This window comes from Nicotiana sylvestris, chromosome 1 (assembly GCF_000393655.2).
Source record: "Nicotiana sylvestris chromosome 1, ASM39365v2, whole genome shotgun sequence".
Classification (NCBI taxonomy): domain Eukaryota; kingdom Viridiplantae; phylum Streptophyta; class Magnoliopsida; order Solanales; family Solanaceae; genus Nicotiana; species Nicotiana sylvestris.
This window is the reverse complement of record NC_091057.1, coordinates 129414053-129428069: the sequence shown is the minus strand read 5'-3', so window position 1 is coordinate 129428069 and position 14017 is coordinate 129414053. Positions and strand designations below refer to the sequence as shown.

General features: G+C 38.0%; 1 protein-coding gene and 1 long non-coding RNA gene across 2 annotated transcripts; one reads left to right on the top strand and one right to left on the bottom strand.

Annotated features, from left to right (window-relative positions):
* Positions 1 to 9216: 9216 nt before the first annotated feature.
* On the bottom strand, positions 9217 to 11507 carry LOC104248824 (probable carbohydrate esterase At4g34215). Its single transcript, XM_009805146.2, has 2 exons — positions 10527 to 11507; positions 9217 to 9725 (listed from the first exon to the last, which is right to left on the bottom strand). Exons 1-2 carry the CDS (start codon positions 11157 to 11159, stop codon positions 9537 to 9539), a joined length of 822 nt encoding a protein of 273 aa, XP_009803448.1. The 5' UTR covers positions 11160 to 11507; the 3' UTR covers positions 9217 to 9536.
* Positions 11508 to 11601: 94 nt separating this feature from the next.
* On the top strand, positions 11602 to 12166 carry LOC138886492 (uncharacterized). The gene is made up of 2 exons (XR_011405264.1): positions 11602 to 11718; positions 11820 to 12166. It is a non-coding gene; the product is annotated as an uncharacterized lncRNA (long non-coding RNA).
* Positions 12167 to 14017: the final 1851 nt, after the last annotated feature.

Sequence of the window (14017 nt, the reverse complement as noted above, 5' to 3'; positions counted from 1 at the left end):
ATTTTATTTGTCTTTTAATATGACTTCACATGCCTTGTCATTTTGACACGTGGCATGATCCTATTTGCTTTTCCATTTGACTTGGCACGCCATGTCATTTGACACGTGGTACCAAACTGAGCCTCTACGAAGATGACATCTTGGACTTAACGAAGTGGGCTCATCACTTTAGCCCAATTAATGGGCTAGCCCAATGGATTAAGACTTATTTATTTAATCCATATATATTGAATTATATAATTAATCCAATTGTATTTGCCCAATAGATTTGTTTGAATTAATATATCTTGAATTTAAAATGTAGTCCGAATTATTTTACGAATTTAATTTCAACAAAATTTATATGCCAACAAATTTATCAAAATACTATTGCTATTTGCTAAAGGAATGGATCGAAGTTTAAAATAACTAATAATATTGGAAAGTATGCCTCACGAGCATTTTTGGAACTCGTAGAACAAAGTTGTATCCTTAGTTCTTGATACGCTTGTGGTTACGGGAAAAAATGGTAGGGATAAGCACGCAAACCATCCTATAAATATGATTTCCTTTTTCTTTACCAACAACAACAACAACCCAATATAATCCCATTAAGTAGGGCGTGGGAAGGGTATTGTGTACGCAGATGTTACCCCTATCCTGGAGAAGAGAGACTGTTTCCAAATAGACCCCCGGTATTCTTCCCTCCAAGAACTTCCCACATTGCTCTTGGGATTTTCTTTACCATTAACATGAATTGATCGCCTATTTTACAAAGAGTCAAATACTAGCTGAAATCTATGGTTGACTGAAGAAATTTACTCTAGCTAGGCAACAACAGAGACGATAGCCTTTGATGGATATAAACAAATTCAACTGCTACTTAGAAGGGAGATATATGTTTTTTTTAAACAAGCAATTCTTTCTCATAATATCAATAAAAGTCACCATTTTTTTTTTCATTTCATGAAAATTACTAAACTATGAGTTAATTTCTATGAAATTATAGCTTGAGGAAAGGTCAAACTTAAGTGACATGTTATAGCCACATCTAGATCGAACCATAATAGGAGTACTACGGAAAATTCCATGATGAGCATAAACAGAGATATCAACAAATCGGATCACGTCTAAGCAACATCAGAATTGCGAGAACGCCTAAGGTTTTTTTTTTTTGTAAATATTACCGTACCAACAGTACACCTAAAGAGCACCTCACCACACATCCTATAGTTAGGCCTCAGAAATGACTTCTAGTTACACATGATTTTTTGTATCAATCTATTGTTCCTATAGTTTCTCCTAGTCTGAAATAGAAGCTTTAGTCTATATATGTACCATTTTCTTCGGAATCTGTACTACAACTAGCTCAATATTTATACTTTATTCCTTGAAAATGGCCCAGTTCCTTGCCCCCACGTTTGATAGATGATAGCACCCCAAATAGCCGCTACTGTTTCTTAGTAGCTTGCTTCCGATGCTAACTTCTGAATCTTTCCATTACCCTCTTCACCTCTCCTGCTTGGAGTTGGATGTTGGATGCTCAACCAGCTTTGCAATTCCTTGCGAAGTACACTGGTCCATGCACATTCTGCAAATAGATGTAGAGGAGTTTCAGGCTTTCTACTAAACGCCTAAAGTTTCTCATATTTCTTTTGCCGCAATGGCGATCAGTTGGTGAGGTCTTCGTGTAAGCCAAGATAGCCGCTCAGAAAGCTTTCTTTCTTCTCCTACTATAATCTGTCTCTACATCTTGTCAATCATGGAAATTTGCTTCTCAGTGAGACAAGACTCGACTTCCACTCCACAGAGAACGTAAATGAGCATAATTAATGGAATCTTGCGTCCCAAAAAGTCTCCACTTACCAACCTCTAGCAATCAATTATACACTTATCAAAACTAGCCAATCACATATAAAAATTAAAAATCCAAAAAAATAAGGTTAGAATCACACACAAAGATCTCATTTCATATTTTTAAGCGTGATTAGCAACATTAGATGCAAGACGGAAAGGAAATTTCATGGATGAGGTAGCAAATAAGGTGATGAGATACAATAAAATATATATATACAAAATTCCAAAAATCTAAGCAAAAAGGGAATTTTTTTCAATGGATATCGTTGAGATTCACTGAAAACATATAGATGAGTCAATATACAAAATTTGAGAAATATTGGAGGTGATTTGGACTGAATTGATATCAAAATTCATAGTTAAAATCGAGTTCAAAAAGTTCTTCTGCGACACATGTATCACACATGTATCTCACACGCAGTTATACATGGATGTACATGTGATACACATTTGATATAAATATGATACATATTTGATACACAAGTGATACACAGTGAGATACATATGTCATTTTTTCATGTTTATCTTCTACTTCGAATTTTCAATTCAAACCATCTAAAAATTGCATCAAATCATCCCAAAACTAAGATTGAAGCTCCTTAAGATGTATCCAATATATTCTAATAAAACCCACTCAAAAAAGTAAATTTTTGATTTTTTTGGCTACAAATAATTAATTGGCTAATATTAGTAGTATTTTATGAATTAACCAATTTTTATAACAAGCTACTTATAAATGGATATAGGTGATACTTTCCCGTAATGAAAGATGATTTGATCCATATGACTGAGTTCTCCAAAGCCCAAAGGGATGCACCAAGGATTGATTCCGCGCAATGACAGTGCTAGAATTTGAAGTTTATGAGTTTAGAATTCTAGTTATTGGATCCTAAATTAATAATTTGTATATATTTAATAAATTTATTAAGACAAATACAAAGTTTAGATCAAAGTAATTGGGTTGGACCGAATCCGTAATGAAAGAGCTAGCTCTGCCCCTCAGAAATGTTAACATGTCACAGACACATTGTCAAAAGTGCTGATGTGGCAATGGCATGTCATTTATCGGTGCTGGATTTTCTGGTACGTTTACCATATTATGGCTAAAACTTAGTGACATACATGAATTAACCCAAAGAATATTTCACATCCTATATTCTGAAATTCTCGTCTTAAACAAGATTTTTTTAATGATACGGTCGTCTCAAGCATCAGTTTGATGGGTTCACGATTCATTAATTCTATTGAATTTTCGTCATTTTATTGATGACCCCATTTTTCATTGGAAGAAAAATCATTCACATGGATCACCAAGGTTTGACAACTGTCCTTCTTAAACAGTGTTATGTTTGAGATAGTTTTCATATACAGTTTCTAAAGGACTTGTCATTAGTACTAAATATTAGATGTACAAGACTGAGGGAACAGTAGCTCTGTCTTCTGTTGAGTTGTATTTGGGCCATTTTATTTATCTACTGTGTTTCTTTTATTAGATATGTAATTAGTTAGCCCAAATCTTAGTTAGACTTAGTTAATAAATACTTGTACAGTCATACATTCTTAGACTAATGAGAAAGACCAGATATTTTCTATTCCATCTGCTGTATCTCTCACGCCATTCTTCTCTCTGTTTGGCATTTGTTTCGATCGCCGGAATTCACCATAGATTCCGGCTCGGATTTCTGATTTCTAACATCTTCTTTATTTTCTTTTACTTTCTTTTTCTCCAAAACAGAATATAGTCTCTCTATAGGAGGAGATCAATCTTGCTTGTACAGTGATATATCCCCTTAGACCTTAAATAGAGAGTAATTTCTACCATCTTCATAAGGCCAAAACCAATCATTTAGTTTAAAAATTTTCATTGTAGCATTTCTATCAAGTTGATTCATTCAGTGAGATATCCCTTAACAATGTGCTCAGTCATTTATAACGCTAGTAGTATAGATGTAGTTGTGAAGCTGCTTATAGAAACATCATAGGAAACACAATTTCATCTGGAACTGTTTCAAGCAATGCTAAGTTGACTTTTATCTATCAGGAAAGGACAAATTAGAAGTACAGAGAATTAAATACATTGAAGCATGGCACTCATGGACATACCGGAGGGAAAATAGAAGAGCATTTCAAGGAACATAGAAATTAATCTTGTTAGCGGATTATATTGCAATTTGTCAAAGATCACAACTTCAAGGCCTAGAGATAGGATCAGATTGAACAAAAGATGTACAATGTACCCCCCAAAAAGAAATAAATTTAACGTAGTAATGTTGGCTAAGGAGAAATGCAGCATAGTAGTAGTCTAGCTAGTTCATACACTCCCAGAAACTGTCTGGACTCTGGGTATTGTGCCCTACCATGTTAATTCTGCAAACTTTTTCGGTATTGAACCAGAATATAATAACTTCTAGGGCCAGTGGCTCTCAGTTGGAGCAAGGGAAAGCAGCAAGCAGATACGAATGGAAAGTTTATTGGGAAGTTTAACTTCAAGAGTCATTGTGGCATCTGTTCCACTTGCCAGTAGTCCAGCCCTGATGCATCTTTAAATCAGCATGCTTAAACTCCACTTTTTCATTGCATGGTTCCCCTGAAGTAAACTGTAACGACCCAGCCGGTCGTTTCGAGAGTTGTAGTCCCGTCCCCCCATTTTTTGCTTCATTTGTGTTTTACAACTGCAATATGACTTACCAGGTTAGTTGGTTCGGGTCCGGAGTGATGTCAGAATGAAATGAGAACTTAAGTTGACTAGATGTTGACTTATGTGTGAACGACCTTGGATTTGAATTTTGATGGTTCTGTTAGCTCCGTTAGGTGATTTTGGACTTCGGAGCGCGTTCGGATTGTGTTTTGGAGGTCCGTAGTAGAATTAGGCTTGAAATGCCGAAAGTTGGAATTTTGGAAAGTTTAACCGGGGGTGGACTTTTTGATATCGGAGTCGGATTGGATTTCCGGAAGTTGGACTAGGTCCGTGGTGTCATTTAGGACTTGTGTTCAAAATTTGAGGTCAATCGGACATGATTTGATATGTCTTGACGTTGTTTGTAGAAGTTCGAAATTTCGAAGTTCATTAGGCTTGAAATCGTGTGTAATTCTATTTTTTGATGTTGTTTGAAGTGATTTGAGGATTCGACTAGTTCGTAGAATGTTTTGGAACTTGTTGATATGTTTGATTGAGGCCCCGAGGGCCTCGGGGTGGTTAATGGCTTGAGTTTGAGTTGAAGAATGCAGCTGAAGTAGGGTTGTGCATTTGGATCGGATATCCGAAATCCGATCCGATCCACTCTATTTCGGATTTCAAATTTCGGATTTTCGGATTGGATACGGATTGTGTTTTATGAAATTTCGGATTTTCGGATTGGATTCGGATTGGTATGATTTTAATCCGATCCGATCCGATATCCGAAATTATATGTACCTATATAAATACACACTAAAATTTTAGGGTTATGCTTATTCATTTTTCACACACCCCCTCACTCACTTAGATTTTTCCGCTTCTCTTGCACCTCTCTTCTCGTCAGTGAAGACTAAAAGAGTCTCAATGACTCAAACTTCCGATTTTACTTTGATTTTATGTCTCTTTCTTCCGCCTCTCTTCTCTTCTCTTCTGTCTTTTATGTCTATTTCATGTTCTATTCTTCAACTTTTGATTTTATTTTGATTTTTTTGTTTGTTTTGGTAGATGGAAGATGAGATAGAGACACCGAATGAACTTTAAATTGTTGAAAATTTTTGTGACAATCCGATCCGACAATCCAAAAAATTATCCGATCCAAAGTTTAAAATTCGATCCAATCCAATGTTAATTCGGATCGGATTCGGATTGCCCTTTTCAGAATCCGAAATTCAAATCCGAAATAGGCTAAATCCGATCCAATCCGATCCGTGAACAGCCCTAAGCTGAAGTGTTGTTGCTTCTGGTGTAACTGCACATGCAGAGTGGGCACCGCAAGTGCGAGCCCGCAGAAGCGTGGCTTGGATCGTAGAAGCGACTAGGGAAGAGATGGGCAGAGTTCGCATGTGCGAAGGCTTCCCGCACTTGCGATGGTCGCAGAAGCGGGCAGTGGGGCGCATGCGCGAGTGTGGTCCGCATGTGCGATGTAGTTTCTGCACCTGCGATGTGCGCAGATGCTGTATGTTGATCGTTGAAGCGGAGGCAGTGGTTTAAGTAATCTTCCACATAAGCGGGGATTTTACCACAGATGCAACTCCGCAGATGCGGATAGAGGGCCGCAGGTGCGAACAACCTGGGCAAAATGTTTAAAAACAAGGGTTCACGATTTTAGTCTTATTTCAACATTTTGGACTCGAACTTAGGCGATTTTAGAGAGGATTTTCGAGGGGATTATTGAGGTAAGCTTCTTGTACTCATTTTTTAAAATCATAATTCTTGTTTCCCTATCGATTTTCCCACCTAGATCTTGTGGTGTTAGGTGAAATTTGGGAGTTTGAGGCTAGGGATTTGGAGAATAAATTTTGGGGATTTGGGTGACCATTTGATGTCGGATTTTGATAAATTTGGTATGGTTAGACTCGTGAGTGGATGAGCTTTCGGATTTTGTGACTTTTGTTGGATTTCGAGACATGGGCCCGGGGGCCGGGTTTGAGACGATTTCGGATTTTGGCTATGATTTAGTACTTTTTTGTGGAATTGATCCTTTTAGCCTTTATTGATTGTGTTGTACTACTTGTGGCTAGATTCAGAACGTTTGGAGACCGATTTGAGAGGCAAAGGCATTTCAGAGTAGAGATTTGCTTGGTTTGAGGTAAATAACGCTTTCAAACTTGGTTCTGAGTGTTCAAAACCCCAAATTATGTGTTATGTGATTAGTATTGAGGTGACGCACATGCCAAGTGACGGGTATGCGGGTGTGCACCGTGATAATTGTGACCTAGTTGATTCCAGGGCACTGTATAGTGACTCTATCTTATTGATATTCGTATTTTCACCATGTGATAAAGTAATTGAGATGTCAATCCTGCTAGATATCATGTTTAAGCTTTATGCCGGTACTGTTGGGATCCATAATGGTCGTTTCTTACTGTCATCTCATTGAGTTTATTGATATTTCGTACTCAGACATGTACATGCATTTCATATCATATCTCAGTCTCAATTGTTATTTATTGATACATCATATCATTGTCCGGACTAGTTTTTCATGACATTGTGAGCCCGTGAGGGAGACTGGAGAGATTGATGGCTGAGTGATGCCGAGAGCCTGATTATGAGTGATAATTACGGGATCAGGCTGCATGTCGCAACAGTTATATTGATTTGTGATAGCGCTTGGGCTGTAGGAGCCCCTGCAGAATTTGTACACACCCCCAATGAACGTGGTTGATATTATTGGGGGATGGATCTTCCCTGGACATGGATCTTGTCCGAAGTACTTGATACCTGGAGATGGATCTTCTCCACAGGGCTGGATTGGCCTTCCACCATACTAGGTGACTTATAGTTAGTGATGTATATGTTCCGGAATGAATCTTCCCTAGGTCGTATGGGCCATATACAGTACCGAATGATTGAGCATTTGAGAGTGAGCACACGAGGCTGACAACATGGTGCATCACATACAGCATGTGCATTGTCATGTAGAGATAACGAAGTTATATTCTTTATACATGTTTTACTTTACTGTGTTAAGCTGCCTATTTAATTTGAAAACATGACTACGTTTCTGTACAGTTATTTCTATTTTTATCTATACCGGTTGAGTTCGTCACTACCTTTCAGTCCAAAGTTTGGACTCATTACTTACTGAGTTGGTATACTCACATTAATCTCTGCACTTTGTGTGCAAATCCAAGCGATTCCGTTCACGACGGCGGTTGTTGATCGAGGCTTCAGAGTTCAGAGACTATCAAGGTAGCTGCACAACGTTCGTAGGCCTTGACTCTCCCTCTTTATCATTAGCTGTATTTTCAGTTATTTCTCTAGACACGATAGTGACTGTATTCTGATATAGACGCTCATATACTCAGTGATACCCCATTTTGGGTTAGATTGTATTGTATTTTTTTGGATTTATTCTGTTTCTAAAAGGTTTCTTAAATGTTAACTGCCTCCGTTGTTATTTCAAAGTTATTCTTATTGTGATAAATTGTTAAATAGAGGCTGGCCTAGTTCCACGATAGGCACCATCATAACGGTTGATTTTGGGTCGTGACATAAACCATATATATCTGGCCTAAGGACTTCAGAAATCACGCCCACCAACGATCTTCGTTCAGAAAGTTTATCCTTATAACTTAATTAGGATTCCACATAATGATATTAGTTACTTTGTTTCCACGTATTTTATCACAAAGAATACCATACTCAAATCATTACTGTCAAAGACGGGCATTTGTATCTATACCCATTTTTTGTGTCACGTTTTAATTTGTGTCCGCTTTGTAAAAAAAATTTGCAAGTGTACCCGCTTTTTTGCATAACTTCAGCATACGAGGCTGAAGTAGCAAAAACAATCACGCAAAACTTCAGCATTCTAGTAGCCGGGCCTGAAGTTTAGCTCTAGAGCTGAAGTTTTTGTTTGTAACTGGCGAACTTCAGCTCTAGAGCTGAAGTTTTTGTTTTTGGAACTGGCGAACTTCAGCTCTAGAGCTGAAGTTTTTGTTTTGGAACTGACGAAGTTTTTATCGAAGGAAGTTTTTGGCTGGACCATCTTTTTTGGTGCGAGCAAAATGTTTTTCGTTGAATATTTCATTGTCATACAAAAATATCATTCTCCAAATATTGTGAAGTTTTCATTGCACGTATAGAGGCGAATTCAACTAACAGATATTTATCGAACACTAACATAAAATGGAGGCAGAGAAGTGTTTTGTGACTATAGTAATGCATATAATAAAGGGAAAGAATGTGATCCTTTTGCTCTTATTGGGTGTAACACATGGTATGTTAATCATGCACTTCAATCGGGGAAGACGTCAACTAAACCAAATTTTAGATTTGCACTATTTATATTGGTATATTTTTTTTTTCCTGATATAGTTCAATGTCCACTCATCCCTGTGAATAAGAGAGCATTGAGGAACGATTTACAAGGAATTGCTTATTACATTCTCAGATTATTGTATAGTTTGATGTCGAAAGAGAAGTAGGAGAAGGAGGAGAAATGAGACTGAAGTTATTTAACAAGTGGGTACAAGTTAAAAGTTTAAAAAAAAATGGGTATAGGTTAAATGGTGGGGGCGACCAACTAGGGCACCCGTGTAATTTTTATGCCAAAGACAACAACTTTGGCAGCGAGACAACAACCAGAGTTTTTATTTTGGAAGAAAACTCTTTCCATGCCATTAGCACTCTAGTATTCTAACGGTTCCCCTGGAGATCGCAAGCAAACATTCCTCTCTCTCTACATAACTTGACAATTAGTACCAAAACCACTTGCGCACTTTTAATATTATAACTCTGAGATATTATTCAACAATCTTTAAGAGTTCTCCAATTGAGAAAACTACATGAATACTACTAGAACAATCTATCAAGATGTAAGCAATTATGATAAAAGCAAAGCGTCGGATATGGAAAACACAAATAATGGTTCCATCTGGAAAAACTGAATAACAAGGGCTAGTTTGCTCCTTGAAGATTTCTTGTGAAATAATTTGCATTTTTCAGCTGACCCAATTTCTTTATAGAGTCACAAACCAGCAGTACTATTAGTCTAAAGAGGAAGAAGCACCACTGACTAAATGCGAAGGAAGGCATCAGCGAGCATCTGTCCAAGCTGAATTTGTGCAGCAGTTGTAAGGTGCACATAATCTGGCCCAACCTGGAGCCCTTTGGCATCCACATATCTCACGTTCCCAACATTAATTTCTCGCTGAGCTTTCCTCACCAACTCCATGTATGGCCCTAGTGCTGTTGCCAATCCCACCTGCACCAATTAAATTCTTACGACCCACCTTATCCCTTTGGAGTAACACATTTCAAAGATATCTATTCTTACAATTACACGTAGGGATGACAAACTGGTTTAAAGAAAACAGTTATCCACTAAAAATGTGTTGAATAATGAACTTTTTAAAAACTGATCAAATATGTATAAAAACCATACTATCCATTTAGAAGGTGGATAATCAATGGATAACTTATTAGTTTAACTTTTATATTTGTAAAGCCTCAAATTGGGAGTTTCTTTTGGGAGACTAGAAATTCTCCCAAAAGTGATCATATTCAAGAAATCATGGATGATATGGATATCCATAGTATCTATCTGTTAACCTATTTTTTTATCCGTATTAAATATGGATCGGATCGAATAATTTATATTACCCGTTTTCGATCCCAACCATATTCGACCCGACCTTCCGTTTGCCATCCAATCACATGTGCAATTATTGCACTGGATCTTTTAAACTTTAGGAGCTAGAACGTGCCAATGTTTCTTTTCTAATGAAAGCATTCCACCTTTTTTTAACTCTTTTCTTTTATTTTAATATTTTTCTTACAAGAAACTCCCCCCCCCCCACACACACAGCGCCCAATCTCAATTCCAATCGCCAAAAAAAGGAAAACAGAGCAAATGTTCTAGGCCACAGCTTGAGTTTTCATGTGGTGTAGGGACAAAGATTGATGAAATTAGTAAGTACTACAAGAATAGTAAGCTCAAACTACTATTTGCATATAGAATGTCTTTTTTCAATTAACAATAGTAGTAGATCTTTCCATGAGTTACCTGAATCACAGGGAGAGTAGGTAATTGCAGATCATGGCGCACATGCTTGAAGAAGCTCTCCAATCTGCGCTTATACATTTTGGCATCCTCAAGTGTCTTTGTATCACTCTCACCTTGGTACCACAATAATGCCCTTACCCTTCCGCCGCATCGACTGGCCGCCTTTGTTCTCTTTATCATCTGCTTGTAAAGAAAACCCCCAGGAGCCCACTCGGTAATACTCGTTCCTCCAACAGCACAAGGAACCAACCCAATCACTCCAACACTTGGATCCCTCTTCAAAACTGTATTGGCAAATGGCATCCCTGGACCAATCCCACAAGTGTTGTTTACATCTATGTCTTTGTGAAGGGGTTCTTGAGCCTCAACCCATCTAAGTCCTCCGCTGAGTCGGAGGATTGATGGGTTGGCCTCGCATTCATGTGGGATGACACCATCCCACGTCTCATTAGCCACGCCGGGGCGGTTAGAGTGATTAATCACGCCGCCTCGACCGGAAATGTTGCTTTGCCCGGCTAAAATGAATATGTTTTTAACTAGTGAACAATTTGCTAGATCTGCTGTGCTTACCCATCTGGCGTGTGCTAAAAGCACCAATAAAAGATAAGGGATCATTGTTTTTCTGGAAACCATTGATAAAAATTTGGAACTTCAAAAATCATTTATAGATAAGATCTAGAGAGACCCGTGCTGCTTTATTCCGTCCTACTTTATCAGCTACAGCCCCACCAACTGTTCAATAACACTAGGAGACAAAACTCTGAACGGTGCAAGCACTTCCCCTTAAAACCTTTGCCTATGCGCAATATTTTATAACTTATTGATATTAATTTTATCACGAATTGATCTTAATCATTTTCATTTTTACAACCTTATTACTGGCGGTGAGGAAGCAACTTTGATTTATTTGTAAGACTTCTTAATTAGGCAGTCTAAAAAGATGCAGCTCTGAGATTTACCCCGAATTGACATTGTAAAGTCCTGTCGAGCTGCATTATCAAACCCTCCTATTGATTTAACTGTCATTGTGTTAGCTTAATAATGTACGGTACGATAACAAAGTGGGACACGTATGCTATACATGAATTGGAAAAAGAAAAGAAAAATAGCAAATGTACATAAAAGGAGAAATGAGCAACAAAAGGATAAAATTAAAAAGAATAGCATCCAACCTCACCGGGAACCATAGCAGGTGAGTTGAATATCCATCTTTTAGAACTTGTTAAATTCTATTCTACATTTAGCGCATTTTTACAATTAGAATTAGGAGTTTTTTAGTTTCGGATTTTTCAGAGAAAATGATGGTCCCTTCAAAGTGGAGACGGTAAGAATCGGAGAGGGTGGACAGAAACAGCTGAGAAGACCACTGGAATACAATGCGGCAAACGGGACGGGGAGCAAAATAAGGATGCCAAGTTAATTAAAAATAAAGGTACAGGTATTTCTGCCAAATTAATTTTAAACGTAACTGATGAAGATCGAAGAACTGATCAATTGAAGGTGAGAATAAGATGAACCAGAAGGTTCTAGAATGGAGAACTCATTAGAGAGCATATGAGCTGAAATTATTATGTAATCTGTATTGTAAAAAATAATACAGTGACATGTGTCATACTTATATACACTATGTCTAACACCTACACTAATCAATCTTACTACCTCCACTAACTATCTAACAACCAATTCTATAATTAGTTATAACTAACTATCCAACTAACTACACTAACTCACGTGGCTATCATGTGTCATTCCTCTCTTCAACACTCCCCCTCAAGCTAGGTGGTGCAAATAGGTTGAGCACTCCTAGCTTGCTCATTAGGTACTCGTGTTGTGATTTTCCTAAAGCCTTTGTGAACAAATTTGCTTCTTGGTCCTTGGACATCACATACTTGATTTTGACAATTCCTTGTTGAATCCTCTCTCTGATGAAGGGCAGGTCTATCTCTATGTGCTTTGTACGCTCGTGAAATATGGGATTTGCAGCAATTTGAATTGCTGCTTTGCTGTCACAGTGTAGCTCCACTGGCAGTTCAACTTCTGCAACCAGCTTTTTACAAAGTCCTGTCAACCATGATATTTCTGCAACTCCTGCTGCCATGCTCATGTACTCTGCCTCTGCTGAGCTCCTTGAGATTGTGCATTGTTTCTTGGACTTCCATGACACTAATGAACTTCCCAATTTCATCACATATCCTGATACTGATCTCCTGGAAACTGAACATAATATCCAATCAGCATCACAAAAAGCTGTCAACTTAGTGGATTGTTTAGAGCTCATCAGCAACCCCAAACCTGGAGCTCCTTTGATATACCTAACAACCCTTATAGCATCTTCCATGTGGGATTTCTTTGGACAATGCATGGACTGACTTAATACATGGACTGCATAACATATATCTGGTCTAGTCATGGTGAGGTATATCAGCTTTCCATCTAACCTCTGATATGGCCCTAAGTCTACCAGCTTCTCATCTTTTTTCCAGTTCAAGTGTTGACCATACTCCACAATGGTGGATCTTTGGTTGCATTCCATTGGTGTTGTCACTGGTTTTGACACTGCTAATCCAAGATCAGTGATTAGCTCTATTGCAAACTTCCTTTGATTCATCAATATTCCTTCCTTGGACCTTGCTATCTCAATCCCAAAGAAGAACTTCACCCCTAGATCCTTGATCTTGAAGTTACCCTGTAGCATGGTCTTTGCCTCAGAAATCAGTGCTTGATCATTCCCAGTTATGAGAAGAACATCTACATATACCAAGATAATTGCTAATTTTGTCCCTTGCTTCTTTGTGAACAAAGAATAATCAAAGTGACTCTGCACAAAGCCTGAATTGAGCAATGTCTCAGTTAGTTTTAGGTTTTATTGTCTTGAAGTCTGTTTTAAGCCATACAAGGATTTATGCAGCCCTCAAACTTTCTCCCCCTGGCTGGGAAATCCCTGGGGTGGACACATATAGACTTCCTCAGTGAGGTCTCTTTGGAGGAATGCATTATAAACATCCATTTGATGTAAATTCCAGTTGTTAGCTGCAGCCAAAGCTATGACTACTCTGACTGTCATCATTTTGACTACAGGAGAAAATGTTTCCTGATAGTCTAGGCCTTCTATTTGATTGTATCCTTTAGCTACTAGTCATTCTTTGTACCTTTCAATCTCACCAATGACTTTATACTTCATCTTGAACACCCACTTGCATCCAATATGAGTCTTCCCTATTGGAAAATCTACCAAAGTCCAGGTCCTATTATCCTTGAGTGCATTCGACTTTTGATTCATAGCATCAAGCCATTTGGGGTCTGGTGTAGCTTCCTCATAAATCAGAGGCTCCCTAATGCTAGTGATTTTGGACAAATAAGATTGATACTTAGCTAATAATCCTGTATGAGTCAAATAGTTCTACATTGGGTACTTGCAAATCTGCTTGCCATCTGATCTTGTTAAGGAACCACCGCCGACATAATCTTGCATCCACACAGGCTCTTTAGCA

What these genes read in the sequence shown, in the direction of transcription:
- LOC104248824 (XM_009805146.2), bottom strand. Translation starts at nt 11,159, where the DNA reads ATGGTTTCCAGAAAAACAATGATCCCTTATCTTTTATTGGTGCTTTTA. An exon ending in CTACTCTCCCTGTGATTCAG is followed by an intron (nt 9,726 to 10,526) that starts GTAACTCATGGA and finishes TAATTGGTGCAG; the next exon opens with GTGGGATTGGCAACAGCACT.